This window comes from Morone saxatilis, unplaced genomic scaffold, assembly GCF_004916995.1.
Source record: "Morone saxatilis isolate NCDOM2014 unplaced genomic scaffold, NCSU_SB_2.0 Contig16, whole genome shotgun sequence".
In the NCBI taxonomy this organism is placed as follows: domain Eukaryota; kingdom Metazoa; phylum Chordata; class Actinopteri; family Moronidae; genus Morone; species Morone saxatilis.
Genome location: NW_023339718.1, coordinates 3,296,277 through 3,317,050, shown reverse-complemented (window position 1 = coordinate 3,317,050; position 20,774 = coordinate 3,296,277). Strand labels below are relative to the sequence as shown.

The window sequence follows — 20,774 nt, the reverse complement described above, 5'->3', positions numbered from 1 at the left end:
GCGCACATATGCATGAAATCAAACAAAGCATACATTATCATATCTTCTAACTGCCAAACCAAACCATAAAGCTAGTACGGCCAATTCTTTGGCTACCCAATGGAGCTGTTGGGTCGAACCCAGAGGCTCCATACTAACAGCAGTACTCATTTGCATGCTCGTTAGTAATAATGTGTTGGTGAAGTGCTCTTCAGAGTGTAGTTTTCTGCTGCCTAGCCATGAAACAAGCGCTGTACTCGAAGCAAGCCTCCGCTCGTGCTATTACCGAGCAGAACAGGGGCAACAAACGGAACAAAAAGCAATCAAGACACTCATGCATGTCATTTCTGCACTGCACATATTGAAGTGGTGTACTACTTCAATTAACATAAGGCCCAGGCTTTTCAAAGAAACACTTAACGCGGTTAATAAAACACTCTACTGATTTTCACAAAGCACTGGTTTTCAAAAGGGGGAGTTAAGCACATAATCTCTCATTAATAAAAGGTTTGAACTGTATGTTCAATTTGCAAAAACAGACAAAGAAAGTGCAAACTATGATTTCTAAGATTGTATTCACATTTTGATTGGCAGAGTGGCACAACCGATGTAAACTGATGCCCTGTGTGATCGTCCTAACAATACAAGACATAAACACCAGCCTCAGAGTAATGCAATGTTAAGTCAAGATAAGCCAGATAAAAAACTGTAACCGTGTACATCGACTGAGGACAGCTGCTGTCCTCGTGCTTCCCTCCCCACAGCTCCACCACAGGTGCAAACACACCTGGTGGTCCCTCTAAGGAAACCCTGAGCTGCCTTTTACTGGCACAGGCAGATCTGCCCTGAAAGACAGGCAAGTGCACACAAATATGATGACAGATGCACACACACATTTTTGGTATGGAATGGCGTGCAACCACACCTGGTCTCCCGCCCCACCCCCCTATCTATCGAACAAACATAAATATGCATGCCTACACACATGTTCAGGCACATCTGAGACCGTCACGGAGATGAAGACAATGAGAAAAGCAAAAGAAGAGTGAAAGGGTGTCTAGAACAACAGAATGAACCTGGCTCCCTACCTGAGTCACTGGGAAGGACCTCCACGCTCCAGGCCTCGCTTGTGGTCTCTGAGATGGTGGAGCCGTAGGGGTCCAGCAGTACTGAACCCGAGCCAGGAAGACACAGCAAGCTGCCGAGCATGTTCTCTGCAGCTGCCCCTGGGAGCACACAGAGACAGAGAGAGAGAGAGACAAAGAGTTAACCTCCTTTCACAGCAAGGACCAGCTTTTCTGTCTGGAAAAGTGTTGGACCAGCAAGGAGTCACCTCTACAGTCACAAAGTCATCTTGAGGGCACCTTTTTGTACTTTACCCAGCCTCTATGTGATGTTAAGACACAGTGTTGATTCATATTCTGTAATTAGTTCTCATAAATTATTCAGATCTTTTATATGAGCAACATGCAACTTTGAGATTGCTGCTACAGAAATTATGCCTTTGGTAAAAGTCTCATGCATGTCCATATTTAATGCTCCATCCCACAACAGATCACATTTAGATGATACTAGGGCTGCAACTAACTAAACTAATACATTTTGTCTATGATAATGATAAAAAAGTCATGTTTATTGGTGAGTATTTGGTGATATGATGATGTATGGTGATGTATCACAATGTAGGGGATACGATTCAATATATTGCGATACTTTGCGATTAAAAAAAAAAAATCTAATTTTAGGAAAACTCATGGTATAAAGAACACGCCACCATATGCCTGCATGAAATGTGAAATGAAAGTTTACTTTGTCACTACAGTGAGATCTGCATTTATGTAGTCCCTGCAGCAACATGGGTCTATTTTCATTCAGTTTACATTTACAACACTGCTATCTTGCAGTTGGGGGTTTAAATACAGAAGTCAATGGCGTTTTTGATAATCAATACAATATTACAGTTATCGAGGTACAATTGTTACTCTCTCACAGTCCAAAGTAAAATCTTCAAATTGCTACACAGCTCAAATCCCAAAGATATTCTATTTACAGTGAAACTAGAAAATGTCTGGCATTTTTGCTTGATGAATGACTGAAATTACCAATCTATAATAAATTCCAATTCATTTTCTTTCATTACACTCATCAATTTAGTGAGCAATTGTTTCCGCACTATATGGTACCAAATGCATTGATTGATTTCATGTTATATCTTAATTAAAACCTGCCCCATCACCTTTACAGTATGCCTTCGGGTCTGACTTTCAAACAACAGTGTGGAATGGCCTGAGGTAAGCAGAACTAGTAGAGAAACCCTCTTTGAATGCTGTGTGGATGGGGCTTCAGATGGTGAGCTTTGCATACAGAGACACAGAGAGAGTTGGAGGTCGTATGCATTTCATGCTGGGACCCACAGGCACATATACCACTGTGCCAAAGGTCAGAGGTTAATAGTAATATCTCACCCTTCCCTGGCCTCCCGGGCCATGACTTTGAGCTGTTGATTAAGCCTAGCATTACTCACAACCAAATTACCGCTTCTCCCACCCTCCCACAAAGTCCTCAGCACAGTGTCCCTCCATCTCCATTTGGAAAGCCGTGGTTTAACAAGGCGGAAGAATGCGGAGGAGGGGGAAAAGAGCTAGCAGGTGTGAGTGGGAGTCAGTGGCCAAGGCTCAAGACCAAGAAGTCGACCTGTGGTAGACGCGCCCCCTGGTATGTCATACTTCCACTTCATGGCACACGCACGCCATGAGCACGCATGCATGCCAGTACCCAGGCAACAGTGTGTACTGATGTTGGCGGGGGCAGGGCTCTCATTGACGGTGGGAGAGCTCTATCCCGCTGTCCGTGTTTACAGTCTTCAAGGTAGGGGCGCAGAGTACTTGTCTTTCAGGTGGATGATTAAATGAGTGGCACAACAAGAAGTGAAACAATTAGAATTTCTGCCTCATTATCATGGTAATCTTATCAGTGGGATAATGAGGTATTAATGGATATTTAATGTGCATCTCATAACCCAATCCCTTGGAGAAAACACATAAGGAAATCGCTGTAAATTCACTTAATGATGGAAAAGTCCCCCAACGCCATATTCCGAAGAATGAAAAATGGTGGATGCAAATGAGAAGGAACCAAGGTCAATAAGACTGCAGGGACTGAGTGAATGTCAGAGAGAAAGAGGGATAGAGAGATGGGCAGGGGGAAGGCTGTGACGAAAGAAAAACTGAGGCAGAAGAGTCAGGAAGATGGGGGTCTGAATAACATGAAGACTCAAACATTCTGTCTACAGCCGCTTTCACTTTAGATGAGCAGGTTATCTTTACAACCTGCGTTTACTGTCGACAGAGTGCAGCGGCTGAACTTGCCCTCCACTATCTACTGAAGATGTTTATCTTATATATCAGCACATTATGATCATGCATGTACTTATTAGCTACTGCCACTGTGATAATTCAAGCTAACTGCAGGATATACTTCCAGAGACACGCAGAAATTAACTTGCTTTGCCCCTAGAGTCTATTTTTATATCAAATGCACCCACTTCACTAGTGTATCCCATCACTTGGAAGATAATTGCATATTCAGTTAAATCTAAGAGTGAGAGGCAGTACAATAAAACCTTTTACTTCATCCTCAAACTTCAGAATCAAAAGATGGATATTACCAGCTATTATTCAGTTTTTTTTTTTCTTTAATTGCAAAAGCATGTTGTAAATACTTTGGTATAGTGTATAACTCAAACTAAGCATCATTTAAAGTTAAGATTAGGTAGTGAGACAGGACATTGCATTACAGCAACGGCACTGAATTTGGAACACAAAGACACAATTTATATATCTGCCTATATATATATAAAATTGTATTAAATCGTGTTAACAAAAACAACTAGAAGCACTGGCCTATATTTAGAACTGCAATTATGAGTCTATTAATCACTTAGTAATTAATCACCAACTATTTTGATAATCGATTACTTGTTTTGATGTCTAAATTCTCTGATTTCACCATCTCAAATTTTCAGACTATATGGCAGTAAATCTTTGCGTTGTGGACAAAACAAACCATTTGAGAATGTCACCTTGGGCTTCGAGAAACAGCGATCAACATTTTTTTACAATTTCCAATTAATCAAGAAAATGATCAAGAAATTAATTGATAATGAAAATAATCATTAGTTGCCTATAATATATATAATATAGTAATAATATAATAACCTATATTATTACTTTCAGCTCAATGGGTAAACAAATGTAATTATGATGTGCACTATTGATATCACAGAAAACTATCATGAGGAACTGCAGCAGCCATAAATGTGTATCAGCAGTACCATTTGGGGTGTGATGCATTTCTGTATAGAACAAGGCTGAACTGAAGACCTGCCTTTTGATGCTATTTCACCCACAAACCACAAGGTGAAGACATTTCCCAAAATCTACTTCATCAGCAGTCAGAGAAAGTCCCTGTGTGCAGCAAATTCCTCTCATAAAATGTGTCATGATCACACAGGCTGTGCAGATCAATCAATTTGCTGACTGAATACAGGTACCACATCCATGCCCCACCTGCTATTTCCTGCAGCCGATCTTCATCCATGTTGGGGTCAAAGTCACTGCCGAGCACATCGGTGCTCCAGGTTTCGCTGACCGTCTCGGAGATGTCCCTATCATCCGTCAGACCCATCATGTCTCTGATCTCGAACTTGCGCAGTTTGTCATCCAGGTTGTCCTGAGTGGTGGCTGAAGGGGACGTACAGTATATGTTAGACTGGGCAGCTCATTAATATCTTTTATCCATTTACAGTGTAGCTGTAACTGAAAAATATATGTTAATGCTTTCAACTCAACTTATTAGCAACATTCAGAAACACACACTCATACCCTGCTCATGCTCCAAAAGCTGCAGAGCCTCCACCCCGTTGCTCCCTGATGGTCCCGCACCCAGCTCAGAAACAGACTCTCCCTCCAGGTCCAGAGATGACACAGAGTTAGAACGATTGGATGGACCTGAGGGGGGAAAATCATAAATAAAAACATACACAAGGTAATAGGGTCAGTCAGCTGTTAGCTCATAGGCCAGTTATGACCTTGTGACCTTTAAACATGTATACTGAGTGTAAAAGTGAGTTGCATCATTCTCTTAATTAGTTTGGTTGTTTGTTTTTGTCCACGTAACTGTGTGACAGGACAAAAAAGCACACGGAGAAAGAGAAAAGCATAGCAGCAATTTGTTTATATGTAGTGTTTTATCTTTATGTGTCATCAGACGGCAGACTGACCCTCTGAGATGCCTTCCAAGTTGTCACTACAGAGGGAGAAGCGCAGGGTTTTGTCTGGTTTACCATGCAGCTTAGTATCATCGGCATGGCCATCCCCCTGGGTCCCATCAGCCATCTGCAGGTTCAAAACCTAGAGAGCAGTAGAGTGAGGATGTGCATACATAAAATATACACAAAATATCACTTATGTTTGGTTGCAAATTTGCTCTGCTGTGAGTCATTCTTGCCAGAGGCATTACCTCATTCAAAGATGGCAGGAAATGGGAGAGGAGTTCGTTTTACATGAGATACAAGGTTTTTTTTATCAGTTGCATAACAGTGCAAGCACACTCAAAGCACTAAAACATGCATGACACCGACTCTAACAAGTCTTCCTCCCCTTCAGTGACAGGAAAAAATATGACACTGAATAGATCACATCATCATCTCTCCTGCAAATGAGTACATTAATTCAAGTCCCATTACCTCATTCTCTGACATCATCCCAGGGACAGTCTGAGGACCGGTTCCTAGTGAAATCACCAACACCTCCTCTGGCATCAGCTCCTGTAGGGATTCTTGAGAGCTGGCCTCTGCCTCCCCCTCCTGGGCTATGTTGGTACGGCTGCGGCTGCGAGCAGCTGCTGGTTGGTCGGTTGGAGAGAATTGTAGGGAAACACTGTTATTACCTGAGTGTTACATTCAGAGGACACTAGATAACAACATCTGTTGCTATGATTTTAACTTAAAACTGTTGCTGGATTTAGGCGTCATGTTTCACCAAACAACCAAACATTATTTGTGAAAATGAACAGCAGAGAACCGAGACTCTCATCTGGTATGTCACACCAATGTGACGCCTGTAACTGCTATTCATAAGTAATTAGAATGACCTTACCAGCTAATAAAGCTTTTTATTTCCAAATGAGCTATAAATCACAACGGCTTTATCACTTTCATGAAGGAAATGTCAGAATTACCTTTTGAATGTTTTCCAATTCTTTTCTTTTGTGGCTGAACACTGGTGTGACATTAAAGATGAGTTCATATCTCGTTTCTCGATGTTAGACAATTGTTAGTTCTCAATAATAAAAGGCTAAGCTTTCTTTTAGCATGAAAATAACGGTTTTGAAACCCCACTGTGCACAGTCGACTGGTCAAGCTGAAAACAGATACATACACACAAAAGCGAATAAAAAGCTTGGCTCACAATGTCTCTAGAAAACAAAAGATGCTATATCTGCCGGGTTATTTGAACAGAATGATGTTAGCAACGCTATTATACAGAAATGATAAAACACTGTCCGTAAAGATTTTAACATGAAACTAAGTTCACTCTTCATTACTATGCCCTGTGCTGAAACATAGCAGTCTGTGAGTGAGGAAATTAGAGCTGCAACGATAAGTCAATTAATTGATTCCATTGGCAACTATTCACTAATCATTCACTAACTATTTTGATAATCAATTAATCATTTTGAGTTATTCAAGAAAAAATAACCACATTCTCTGATTTCAGCTGTTCAAATGTTAATATTTTCTGGTTTAGTTAGTTCTCTGTGACCGTAATCTGAATAACTCTGGGTTGTGGACAAAAGTTGCAGCTCTAGTTGAAATACAACCAGACCTACGTCCACAGTGTTTCTGGGATAACTGCAGGCCTGACATAATGCACCTCTCAAGCAGCGCATGACAGTCATGTTTGACATATTTCCGCTCTGTGACTGACACACACAGCATTGATTATTTAGCTCCATCCACTGAAAACACTACAATACAATACTATGTACAGGTACTGTAACTGCTACTCACTTTTCCAATCATCTCAAGAGAACTACATTAGGAAAATCAAGAGTGTAATTACCACATAACAGTCATCCTGGGTTGTGTTTCCTTCTCAAAAGTGTTTTCTATGAACATTGCTTCCATTAAAGCATGTATAGGTAATGAACCATTTGAAGAGCATGAAAGGGATGCTGATTATATCATAGTCTTAATAATGACGCATTTTTTCTGAGAAGTTTTAAGAGATCTGAAGCTGAAACCCAGTCATTTGTTTTCACCCTTGCTCTCTTAGAGATGAGTGGATGCCATATGTGCTAAAAGAATACAACTACACTACCGCAGAGCCCATCACTGTGGGAAGTAATTGCACTAGCGTCTCTTTTACTTTGACCACAACTCAGGCTCAGACCCTAAGGGGGAAAGGTGGAAGATCGATTCTTCTCCACTCTACCTGGTAATGAAAAGCCATAATCCGCTGAATGAGGAAGCAAAAAAGGGGAAAACTTAGAAAATGAAATGAGTGGAAAAACATCTTTAGCTCGAATAATGAGCACTGTGTAAGGCAAAGCAAGCGTGGTTGTGAGCACAAGAACAACAGCGGTGCTAGGTAAAAGTAGGGAGGCGGGGGGGGGGCACTGTGCAGCTAGGAGCATGGACTGGATGAGTTTGAATCTAACACGCTACTGGGTGAAAGCAAAAGATGCATGGGGTAAGTTCTCTCCAGCTCTAACACGACTGACAGGCTACCCACCAAAAGGGGTTACTAATGGAATGTGAGCAGACAGAGTGGTGGTTGTGGGGTCCCAGGATGTTATAGCGGCTAAGTGTTGTCCTGGTCATTCATTGGCAGCACAGGAGGAAAGGAGAAGGACAAGGTGGGGAGTTGGAAGAAAAGAATACAGAGTACATTTAAAGTATTTTCAAGTATCAAGTCAAGATTGTGTGTATAAACGTCATATTTCAGAGAAGCAAGCACAAGTGGTTCATTTCTAATTAAGGGGGTGTTGCTACAGCATCATTTGTCTTGAGAATGCTAATGAAGGTAGTCTATGCATCTTTTCCATCCATTCCAATTAAAATGAGTTCATTTATATTTGGTAATTTAATTGGTTGTCATTTCTGTAATTGAGCCTCAATCCAGGCCATGCTAATTATCTTTATAACAAGCTGAGAAGAAGCTCATTAGCTTCCTATAAAACACAGGCCTTTCACTAGCCATCACATCTGAACTCTACTTGTTTATTTTACTTCTCATTAGACAGAATATTACACTTCTATCGTCTAGTTTCAAATTGTGATATTCCTTTAAAGCAAAAAAAAAAAAACCTTTACATCCTCAGGAAATTACAAGAGGTTGCATCACTTGGATCACATCAATACATCTATTCTAAAAACCCAGAGTGGCAAGAAGACGGAGGCTTGGGGGCTGTGGAGGAAGGTACCTATGGGGAGCCTGTTCTTCTTGTTGGCAGGAGTGGTAGCTGGGGAGAGCTGGGGGGTGTTGGAGGGAGTGAGCTCCAGACTGTTGCTCTTCACGGTTCGATTCTGGGGCACGTTGGCAAGCAGGGTCTCCAGAGCCATGTGCTCCTCCTCCCGAAGGTGGTCCCCTGCCATCACACTCCGCACATAGTCCACCTGTGCAGGAAGTGAAAGACTTTATTTTTCGGAATCAGACCTTATTCTCAGGAAGGGTGTGAGATGGCAAGTTTGTGCTTGCCAGAGTCTTGTTCTACGTGAATCTAAACTGCTGCAGGTACAAACAGTATTTCACAATGAATGGAAAGAATCAACACAAAAGCCACAGACAGCTTTCTTACACAAACAAACCACATCCTGACATACACATTATAATTTATTAATAGATACTGTTAGCTGATGTCACACTAAGGTCCTGAGTTAAGTGAATGCATTAGTCTCCCTTCTTACCACATTTCTGCCGTTGCAACCGATTCATCTGCAATTCAGAGAGACTCTCCAGCCTATTTTCACCTGTATGTAGGTTGCTCAGAAGAACAGTGTTTGTCACATCTATTACAGCTTTCACATACCGCTGTTGGCGTTCAAGTAAAAGTGACTCACTTGTATAGTTCCCTTTTTTAAAATATGATCTACATAGTCGTGATTGAACTCCCAGTAATTTACACTTCAAGATGATGTACAAGAGGTTAAGGAACACAGAAAAGTGACAGTGGCAGTTGGTCACAATAAAACCATAAACAACACTGACTGAAGGACGTGTGCAGTAACAAGATATCTGCTCAACGACGCTACAAACTATGGCTGAAAAAAACTAAACATACTGAGCTTTTCCAAAAGGATTTCTACTGCACAGATTTGTATTGTTAGGCATTTGTGTTATTTTGTCCAGTAGCTATACATGACCTCTGCACTGGATATTTTTAAGTAGTTGTGGGAGTTTCAAGGAAATATGCAAATATATGCAGCAAGGTGCTCAAAAAGTTTATCAAACCACCTTGCCTGTAGGGAGTACCTAAGATACAGTAGCAGTTTTAGAGTGTATTGTCCTCAAGGGGCTGCTGTAAAGGAGTGGCAGCACATAATACCTCATACCTTTAAATAGTAAACTAATGTTACATTTGGATATCAGTTGCAAGAGAGCCTACCAGCACGAGCAGCTGATTATGTGTAATATAGACCGCAGTCCTACTGAGGCCTTCGAGAAGGTTCATCGAGGACATGGGTGGGGTCTCCACTGCTCTTCCTCCGATCACAACATCCAGAAAGGCAGCAACGCAACTCTGCGGGGACAAAGAAAGGTGAGTTAGTACGAGGAGAAATATGTCGCACTTGGGCTGGAATTAATAAAACATCCAGTGGTTCAAACACCTTGTCAAATTTGGACAGACTGCTTTTCCGCCTCGGGTCTGCATCATCATCAGCCATGGCCAACTGCTGTAAAAGCTGCCCCACCTGTGTAACAAAACATGTATGCAATATGAACCTATGCTGTGGAATGATTCCCACATATATGATGTGTAAACAGAACACATGCTTTGCCACGGACCTGCATTAGATTGAAGCGGGCCACCTCATTGATGGGGGCGTCTGAGATGATACCATACTGCTCTGGGTTAACTATAGCTGGGCAGATGAAGCAGGTCAGCAGCAGGTCTGTACACATGGTGCGCACCTCGCCCACCTCAAGACGCTCCACGCATGACAAAGTCTTGTACATCTGCGACACGATCCAGCGCAGGCTGTGGGGAAAGCAGTAGGTGTTCTGCTTCAGGTAACCGATAAACTTGTTGACCAGAGCTACCAGCTTGGCTTCGTTGGCCTCCACAGCCGCCTGCACCCTTTGTTTGTAGCCCTCGGAGCCCTTCTCTCCAAAGCGCTCCTGCTGGGCCGGAGTGAGGCGCTCTGTCACCTTGGCTGGGTCAGTCTCCAGGTGGTCTTCATCTTCCACCAATAGCTGCATAATGGGTTCGTGGAGGGTGGCAGTGAGGAAGAGCTTGGCTGAGTACAGGCCCTCGGAGAAGAGCTTGAACAGGATGCTGAAGGCACAGGTTCCCCGTCGCAGTAGACGGCGAGGGTTGTCACTCTCCTTCAGCTCAAACTCTACCAGGTATCGCAACACCTGGGAGTTGGCGAGAAACAAAGTTGCACCAGATAAAAACATCTCATCTTACAGAGTGGATATCAAACTGTTGTGCAAATGTGTAACACTAGAGACAGGTAGGGCCGCTTACCTGTAGCAGGTAGCTCTCATCCTCCTGCATGATACAGTTGCCATAAAGGGAGGTGAAGACTGTATGGATGACCCCCTGGGTGTGCTCCTGGTTCAGCCTCTCTCCTGCCACCAGACAGGATGCCACCAGCCTGGGGTTCTCCCTCAACCTGGCCAAGAACTCGCCATAGATCGTCTCCTGGAAGCCCAGAGTCTTGTAGCCATCGACAAACTGTGTGTCTTCTAGCATTTTGGCATGTTGGCAGCATTCAGCGGGAGAGGCCTCCGCACTGCAGAACACAGTTGTTTATCATATACAATTCAACAGCTACAGCTACTTTATTAGTAATAAAGTAATTCCTTTTCACCATGACAACCAGATAACATCCTACCTACAAACATAGTGGGTCTAAAAGAGTTGGGTTTTTATCATCTGTAATAGTACAACAAAATTTACTTTTTAAAAATGTCACATCTTCAAAACTAAAATATATTTTAGCATTTTAACTATTTGCATTTACCAGCATTTTAACTGTCATTTATTCATAACAGCTTTCTGGAGACAGACAGGGCAGGGGTACCGCAAGATACAATTTTAAGTCACAGGCACGCCTAACAGGAAATAATAACAAAACGCCCCAGGAAAACCACAAATTGTCATTTTTGGATTTCTGTTAGTTAGCTTGACTCCAACCTTTATGCAAAGCTAGGCTAACCACGTGCAGGCTCCAGCCCTGTACTTAATGCACAGACATGAGATTAAAACCATCTTATTATCTCCCTTACGATAAGACAACTTCCCAAAACATATTTCCCAAAAGGTTTGAACTATTCATTTTAACGGCCACAGTGGATGTTGATGGTGGGTCTGACCTGGTGAGAATGAGACGATCCAGGTTGATCCTCTGCTGCTTGGCAATCCATGCGGCCCGGTACAGCCTCTCAGCCGTCTTCAGCACATCACTGTTGAGCCTCTGGATCAGCTGCTTCTCCGACGCCACGTACAGCCGCTCCTGCTTCAGGTGGTGGGCCAGAGTGTGGATGTCTGGCTTCACCATCTTCACCAGCTCACACGGGCAGAGAGCTAAATGACTGGAGCACAAAGGGGACAAGAAGATATGGAAATAGGTAAATGAGGTGAATATGGGGAACAGAAACTAAACCTTTTGACAAAGAAAAAGTATAGTAAGTCAGCTGTGTTAAAGGGGAACTCCACCAATTTCACATAAAGTCCATTTACTGGTACTATTAAGCATGTGAACACAGTTGCATAATGTCCGCTATGGCTCTAGAGATTCTGCATCAAGTCTGAGAAAATAATACCTGATGATATCATTAGGGTTATTTCAACTTTGACATACAAATTTAGAACCAAAAAACGGTGTTTTGCCTCGAAACAAATAGTCAACTCATTAATCTGTCAGACTTTAATCAGAAAGAATTTTGAAAACTTTCAATCTGTCTCCATTTAGTCTCCCTACTTTATGGAAGTGAACTGTTAAATTGCTTAAGTACCCCTTCTAGCTCCAACACAGTGAGCTGCGGGGATTTTTTCACAGGCACATCAATCAAAGAAGAAAAACTGCATTTTTCATGTAATTGTTGTAACTTTCTGGCACGGGACTTTTACTACACAGTACCACATCCTTAATTTAGTGTTTTTACAAACGGTATCAGAATTCATTATTTGAGTTCTGCTGCATGTAAAAGTAAATGTCATAAGAAGAGAATATGGAAGCAGTTCCCTTTTCGATAAAGGTCTGGCGAGTGCAAGCACACACACATGATGCTGGTGTCATTTGCATTCCATGTGCTTCACACACTGGCCCAACAACAACGGCAAACACACGCTGTTTCGCAAGCTTCAGGAGACGCTTCATAGCAGGATATGCAAATCACTCTCCCTTTTCCAAACATACACAGCCAAGACATACAAACCAAGCTGAGTGCATGAAATTTGAAGGATTTCTTGGTGAATCTTTTTGCACAAAAGCCTCTTTGTGGCTGGTTGCTAACATAGCAAACCCCGATTTAACAGTGGAGTTATGGCTGTGGGAGGAGAATGAGACTAGACTGGAGAAAACTGCCTCAGAGTGGGAATGACTGCAAGGCAGTGTCACTGCTCGCAAGCTAACAGACAACCACAACGTTAGAGCTGATATGCCTGACAAATCAAATTGGTTATGCAGATTTAAACACATAATGATAGGCTCTACACTGAATTCCCTCGGCAAACTAAGAATACACAGTGATTACCGATCTCCAGTTACTGTGTTAGATTGTCATCGTTCTTGCAATTTTAGATACCACTCCAATAAAAAATGTTATTCTACGGTTTAGGGAGAAAAATGCATATTCAAGAAATGATTTAGAAAGGCACAGCTGCGCCTTCAGTCGTTTATCAGTAAACTTATCAAACATTTGTTTGTAAATGTCTTGGTTTCATCATTTCACATCATTAATGTCATTATTTCTGTGTACTCGTAATGGCACTTATTATTTTTCAGTATTTCTGACATTTTAAAGACAAAAAAAATCCTGAACATGCAAATGAACATTAAAAAAGAATTAAAAAGAAACTGTCAAACTTTAATACCCCCTATTTATCATTTATAAGTAGTATATAAACATTTTATAAGTGTTTTTAAATGTGTGAGAAGTGATTTTTAATGCCAACTCCTGTGGGCAAGTTGCTGTATAAACAGATATGGCAGGCAATATACTCATCAGTGTTCGCGAGGTATCTCTTCATAGGAGAAGTTTTAATTGCTAATAAATACTGTACATCAATAAACACTATAAAATGTCCTCATAGCTGTGTACAACTACATTATAGTGGGTCATAAATGTTTTTATAGTGCTTATGAATGCTAAATGTTACCAAAATAACTAGGGATGCAGGATATGGATTTTTTTTCAGCCAATACAATAACCGGTAATTGCTTCCCCTGGTTTATACTGATTACATTACGCATAATTGCGCATTTTGAAGTTCATAACCTGTAGTTTTTACACACCCACAACTAAGAGAGGCTAAGATGTAGTGAGCAAAGATAGAAGATTCAATGTTTAATAGCTCTGCTCTAAACAAATCTAACTGACACAACAAAAACAAGTAAAGTTCATTGGCTTTCATATAATCTGAAGTCTATCAATCCTTTTGAATTCCAAATAAATGATTATTAACATCAACCGATAATTTATCATCTGTAATTTAATCATCCCGATAATTTATAATAAATAAACATTTCACATTATCGGACGAATTTATCCATCCCGATATTTATTGTGCATCTCTGAAAATAAGTAATAGTTGCGGCCCGATGTGGACATTTGCAGACCTGCTGTATGAGGATAAGAAGTGGTTGTGACATGGAGGGCTGCAAACATTGTGAAACATTTCTCAGAGCCTCAGATGTAGTCTTCAGAGAGCTTTCTGGTCTGAACTACAGTCCAAACTATATTCCATCGACTACCACCGAAGGCTAAGAAAACCAGCAAATATTCACATTTGAGAAGCTGAAAACAGTGATATTTTTATGCTTAAAAAAATGACAGAAAAAATTCACTGATTGTCAAAGTACTCGCAGATTCATGTAATCATTTCAGCTCTGCATTATTTATAAGAGTTACAAGTAAACTATCCCTCAGACAACATTCTGGCATTCGTTTGTAAGTTGAGTATGACTTTACCCTTGAATCTTTGGAATCCACTTTCTACTGGAAATAGTACGGTCACTGATATCCAGTCTCAGGACAGAACAGAAACTCAGGTACTGTATTACAGCAGAGAGCAAGGTGCTGGCTTTAAGTGATTGTCAACTGATCTCCATTTCATTCACACTGAAACACTTCATTTGTCTTCGGTTTCTGTTGTTTCAATTCACATCTGAATGAGCTGACAGGTAACTGGCTCACAAGCACACACACACACACACACACAGTGCACTATCATGAACACACCCCTGTTCCTGAATAAGCACATTCCTCACATACTTGGAAGGAAGTGAAAAAGCAACTAGGCTATTAAGTGGCTAGCAGAGAGGTTAACTGCCATTCGTCACGGCCCCCTGTGCCCGTCAGCTCCAATACAGACTGCGTAAACCTACCTGGTGAGTCAGTCGTGGAGCGCTCTGAGGAACTCCAAAGCAGAAGAGAAACCACACAACAGACAGTGTGAGGGGAGGACAAACCTGCAGCCTTCGGAGTCGTGTGAGAATGATCGGCGCTGTGGCAGGACAGCGGCTGAATGCGGTTCGCACGAGAGACGAGAGGACCGATCGTTCGGCCGCAACGTCTGCGAAAGCCCGAGGGTCGTAACAACAAGGGGGCATAAGAGACCAGACGCAGGGCAAAGACAAAACAGAGGGTTTAAAAATGTCTGGGCAAGTCCAATCACTTAAATCTAATGAAAACCTTCAACTGTTTTTCTAAATGTGAAGCACGAAACAACAATACTTCACAAAAAATGTAAGTAAATATTACAGCAGCAGAGTAAAGGTGTTTGGAAAGTAGCCCTTTCCTCCCACTACAGGAACACACACACACACACAACACACACACAGAGAGAGATACCAAATGTTGGAACAGAAGTCTTTTTATAGACTCAATTCAAAGGAATTTCACTTGTCTACAAAAGGTATTTGTCGTTCCTGAGGCAAACATCCTCTTCACACTTCTTTCTCAGATAATTCTTAAACTGATTCAGGCAAAACACAATCAACACGTAACAAGAACATCAGAGCTCTATGCAAGGCCTTGCCCACCGCTTCGGGGTAGGTATGATTAATACTCACTCAGTACTCTTTCCACCTAGTCAATTAAAGACTGATATTTTGCATATTTATCAGTTCTTAGAGTTGGTTAATGTGAGAAGGCGAGAGGCGCAGCACTACTCGTTTCACTTCCCATCCCCCACAGGTATATCCTGCCGTGGGGGACCTGGAACGCAGACCCACCTCCTTTCTACACCGTAAAGCGACCACGAACCGGACGCACGAAAGACAATGTCTTAACGACTTCCACCCGCGCTCTGAACGAGAGCACAGGGGTGGGCAGCGGCGAGACAGAGAGAAACACACAATTACCGTCCTCTCTAAATCCATGTTTCTACCACCCAATACGAGGAAAATCAGACAGCGCATATTCAAGTAAAGAAGGACGGTGCTTAAAGTGGGGTGTTCTGTGGACGTTTAATGGATACAACCAGTGTTTTACCAGCTCAGTCGACCTGTGCTCCAAAAAATAAATGCTGTGAACAGTTCACCACGGCCCGGCTGTACACCCTTTATCAAATACGTCCTGAGGACAAAACTTAATAATAAATATAGAAAGGTCAGCAATGACACAAACTGAAAAAAAAAGAATAGTTCAGCCGAGCGTAAAAAAACTGTCCAGCAACGCGCCTCTGGCAGCAACACGCGCCGCTGAAGGGGGTTCAAAACACTTCCTTGTTGCCAACCAGACACTCCCTCTACACATACTGGATTTACCAGTCAAATTTATAAAAATTAATCCTACAGAAGTTCAGCAGCCCACAACAAAGTAGGGCTGCAACGATCCCTCGGAGTAAGTCCGATTAACAAAAACGACGTGGAGGACTTTCCTCGGCTCGAAGCCTCGTTTAGATTAAATGCTAAAGCTCACGTTTCGCAACGGAATTTCTTTTTAGTGTGGTAACAACGTGCTCACGTCACCAGTCCTCCTACGTGTTCTGGTACCGGCGTGGTTAAGTGTTCACCGCGTTTTTTTCAGTAGGGAGTAATTGGATTAATACTTTTCCCCCATCGCTGCACAGCGCCGTTACGGTTACCTCGAGAATGTAAATGGCGTTACTACAGTTTGGTGTCGGCGCTGCACCGGCGACCAAAACTGTGAAAACAATGAAATGAGCAACGCAGAAAAGTGAGAGTAACAAGAGGGAAGAGACAGAGATGTGGAAGGATTATTTAAAATAAAATGAAGGACAACAATGGTGTTGGTGTACAGTTAAGAGACTTGACGAACCCGTAGCCCTGAAGTAATTTATTTTTATTGGACATTTTGACCTGAAACGGTTTACCTATTTGCCTTTAATAGTAATATAAATAATTTCACATTTTTCTTAAAAAGGAAACAAATTGTCTTCATTATTAAGTGATCTTATTCTTGTTGTAACCTTAAATTGGGCTTTTTAAACCTTAAGCCAAAAGTATGTTAATCCGATTAACTTCGATGGAATATTCGATAGCTGCAGCACACAACAACCAAGTGAAGCAAAAACCCAAACACAAGCCAACAACTACACCACGCCACCAGCTCCTGCGGCTCAATATCTTACTCAAGCTTCATACCAAACTGCATTCCATCTCCTTCCGCTGACTGCAGATCACTCAGAAACCACGTGAAACACCAGAGGAAAAGGGAGCGATGCAAGAATTTATGCAGATTATTCAATGTCAATCCGTAACACGGAAACGGACCATCGGCTGTTGTCCGGTTCTCTGCAGACAGATGAAGCTACTTATTATTATTCAAAAACCCAGTTAACGAAGCGAACACGTGTGATCCCTGCGGTCACATATTTATATTTATCCTCTATACACGTTCTCTAACATTATCCTTTTTTATTTATTATTCTTATCTCTACTTTCTATATACTACCTCTCTAGAGTTTATTCTTTATATCGTTTATCCGTACGTGTAATTTTTTTATAACCCTCTTTATTTCTCTACACTGGTGTTTTTTTGTAAGCTGAATGGCAAATTCAATTTTCCGTGCCGGAGTCACTTGACTTTAAACCATTTCGAGGCAATCTGAAGTCACTAGTACACGACGGCAGGAGCTCCACACTGCATGAAGAGTATGACTGAAGAGTATGCCCATGAAAGTGTGATGAAGCAAAGCTCGCTCTGCTGTGTAAATCGGTAATTCCTGGCCACATTTCAGTCCTTTTGTTGCTGAGCAATATGGAGTTCAAACTAATTCAGCAAGCCTATGTTAATTCAAGTGTTAAGTGGGGGGCGCAATAAACGGATATTTAGGGTTTGTAATTAATTATTTTCATCCTTATAATTTTAAGCTACGAGTCGCTCGAGTTCACTGAGACATCTTGGATCCTTTTCTTAGCTTCTTTTGTAAAAACGCTAAAACATTCTAATTTGATGATACAGCAGCGCAAACCTCATTTAAAAGAGGCGCTTCCTACAGGCGACAAACCAACTCAAACAAACAACAACATCCATAAAATAACAGTACACTTTCCACAAGCTTTTCACAATTTCACACATTTTACACAAATCGAATGACAAATGAAAACAAACCTCAACAACATAACCGATCCAACAAGTTGCACTTTTAACGGTTTAAGAAAACTCTTACCATATACCTACTAATAAGCTAACTTATAATACATCCCTGTCCTTCATCCAACACAAACACAGATGAACATTATACTCATAAAAAAACCTTCAACTCGGGCTACATACGTAAAGTAACACTGAGCAGATGGGGGAAATACATTAGTACTAAACGCACAAAGGCTTGACGTAATATCCAGCGTTTAAAATTATGATGTTCAACTGACAGCATGCTTTACATCCCCACGGCATTACAAGCCTGACAATTACAGACACTGGTCTGAAACGCTTGGTGAAGCTACAACTCAAGACAATCAAACAAAAACAAAAAAGGCTCAAACATTTAATTGTGCTGCAAGAAGTTGCAAGTTTACACGCCCTTTGGTGTGAGTTTACTACATTACCAAGCCGACACTTTAAAGCAGAGAACACGGACAATTAGAGCCGGGTTAGGTTGAGTTGGTGTGTTACCGCTCCCGCTCAGGAACAAAGTTATCTCTAACATCCGTCAGACGGGCTTGACAATCAAATCGCAAATCAAATCAAATCACACCACGCACGCCCCGACGTAAGTAGCTAAAAAAACTCCCACCGCTATTAAGGAACTGACCAAACACCACCCCGGTCTGCTAACGGGGCAGGCGCGTAAAGCCCGAGTGAAGACGGACTGTGCTGTTGGCACTGCGTTTGCAGAAGCAGCACGGACAGACCGCTGGTTGAACAACAACCCCTAAACTAACGTTAACCGGGTAACTCGGTGTTTGCTGCTCCGAGCAGGGCGAGCTAACGATGAGCTAAGTTACGCCGCTTAGGCCTAGCTCGAGGGCTTGAGGGCTCCGAGGGCCGAAAATGTGAGCCAACGAAAAGCATGCTACCACGAAGTTAGCAACTCACCGATCGTAATTGGCGTTGGCTGGCGCTCCGTGGTTCCCCTAAAAAACAGCTGATCCTAAGACTGTCTCGAGCTCAGAAGGTTGTTTGGTGGCGGTTAGCCGTCTCCACACTTGGCTTCTGGCAGGAGGAGGCGAACAGTGCTGTCATTCAGCTTGTCTCCACGAGAGACGTGCGCAACCAAGCATGCGCAAAGGTTATTACAAGGGAGCTTTCACACTAATGGAGCCAGAGGCCCTAAAACATCAGGTTGTACTGTCATAGTGCGAGTATTAGTAACGGCGGAGTATTAGTACGGCGGAGTATTAGTACGGCCGGAAGTATTAGTACTGGCGGAGTATTCGAGGGCCAGACTAAGAGAAAAAATACTTCTTTTTGGGGGGGGGGATTACGACATGTAAAGTCATAATATTCGACGAGAATAAAGTCATAACTAGTTAAACGGTCTACCGAGAATCACGAGAATAAAGTCGTAATAATACTGTGTCTACGGCAATAAGTCGTAATATTACAGAATAAAGTCGTAATATTACGAGAATAAAGTCGTAATATTAGGTCTACCGGAATACAAGTGTAAATATTACGAGAATAAAAGTCGTAATATTGAGATAAAGTCGTAATATTAAGTCTACGAGAATAAAGTCCTGAATATTACCGAGAATAAAACGTCCAATAATACATTCAGGTCTACGAGATAAAGTCGTAATACCTTCCCGAAATAAAGTCATACATAGATTAGGCTCTACCGAGAATACGAGACATATCGTAATCACTTAACGGTATACGAGACGATCACCAAGCGTCAATTCTAACGAGATAAAAGCTCTAAATATTCCAGGTCTACGAGAATCAGAAGATCTTATATTACGAAATAAAGTAAATATTAGGTTCTACGAGAATAAAGTTCGTAATACTTAACGAGAAAAAGTCATAATACTTCGGTCTTACGAGAATAAAGTCTTAATACTTACGAGAATAAAGTCTAATCATTAAGGTCTACGAGCATAAAGTCGTAATATTACCGGATAAAGTCTAATATTAGGTCTACGAGAAGACGCAGAATACGTAAATATTCACGAGTCTACGAGAATAAAGTTCGTAATGTTACCGAGAAAAGTCTAATATTAATGTCCAACGAGAATGAGTCGTAATATTCCAGATAACAGTCACTATATTCAGGTCTAGCGAGAATGAACGTCGTAAACATTACTAAAAACATCCGCAATATTACGAGATACAGTCATAATACTTAGGTCTACGAGAATGAAGGTCGTAACATTACGAGAATCAAAATCAATATTCGAGAATAACAAGTCATAATATTAGCTCTTCCTCCTAAAACAGCTGAATCTAAGATTTCTCGAGTCAGCAAGTCTGTTGGTGCGGTTAGCCGTCTCCACACTGGCTTCCTGCCAGGAGGAGCGAACAGTGCTTTCATTACTGTGCATCAACAGGAGACGTGCGCACCCGCCTGCGCAAAGGGTTATTAAAGGACCTTCACACTGAATGGAAATAAGAGGCTAAACAGTCAGGTTTGTAGTACTGTCATAGTGCGAGTATTAGTCGCGGAGTATTGTACGGCCGAGTATTTCAGTACGCCGGAGTATTAAGGGCCAGACTCAAGAGCAAAAAATACTTTTTTGGGGGGGGATTACGACAATAAAGGTCCTAAACTTGAAGAAATCCGACAAGTCAATCATATTCAGGTCTACGAGAATAGCGAGAATAAAAGTCGTAATATTACGGATCTACGAGAAATAAAGTCGTAATATTACGAGAACCAAAGTCGTAATATTTACGAGAATCCAAGTCGTTAATATTAGGTCTACGAGA

General features: G+C 41.7%; 1 protein-coding gene across 9 annotated transcripts in view; it reads right to left on the bottom strand.

Moving 5' to 3' along the window:
* Positions 1-19,005, bottom strand: part of gapvd1 (GTPase activating protein and VPS9 domains 1) — a 30,631-nt gene extending 11,626 nt beyond the window's left edge. For 3 of the 9 annotated variants that reach the window (XM_035658021.1, XM_035658022.1, XM_035658029.1), the window contains exons 1-14: positions 18,945-19,005; positions 11,586-11,804; positions 10,735-11,002; positions 10,050-10,622; positions 9,872-9,955; positions 9,649-9,783; positions 8,467-8,659; positions 7,776-7,856; positions 7,476-7,499; positions 5,726-5,880; positions 5,261-5,390; positions 4,863-4,988; positions 4,548-4,721; positions 1,068-1,205 (exon numbers count right to left, since the gene is read on the bottom strand). In XM_035658021.1, coding sequence (XP_035513914.1) covers positions 1,068-1,205; positions 4,548-4,721; positions 4,863-4,988; positions 5,261-5,390; positions 5,726-5,880; positions 7,476-7,499; positions 7,776-7,856; positions 8,467-8,659; positions 9,649-9,783; positions 9,872-9,955; positions 10,050-10,622; positions 10,735-11,002; positions 11,586-11,770 — 2,266 coding nt within the window. In that variant the 5' untranslated portion in view covers positions 11,771-11,804; positions 18,945-19,005. Of the gene's footprint in view, positions 1-1,067; positions 1,206-4,547; positions 4,722-4,862; positions 4,989-5,260; positions 5,391-5,725; positions 5,894-7,475; positions 7,500-7,775; positions 7,857-8,466; positions 8,660-9,648; positions 9,784-9,871; positions 9,956-10,049; positions 10,623-10,734; positions 11,003-11,585; positions 11,805-18,944 lie in introns of all 9 variants that reach the window. The other 6 variants (XM_035658030.1, XM_035658024.1, XM_035658025.1 and 3 more) reach the window with 5 other exon arrangements.
* Positions 19,006-20,774: the final 1,769 nt, after the last annotated feature.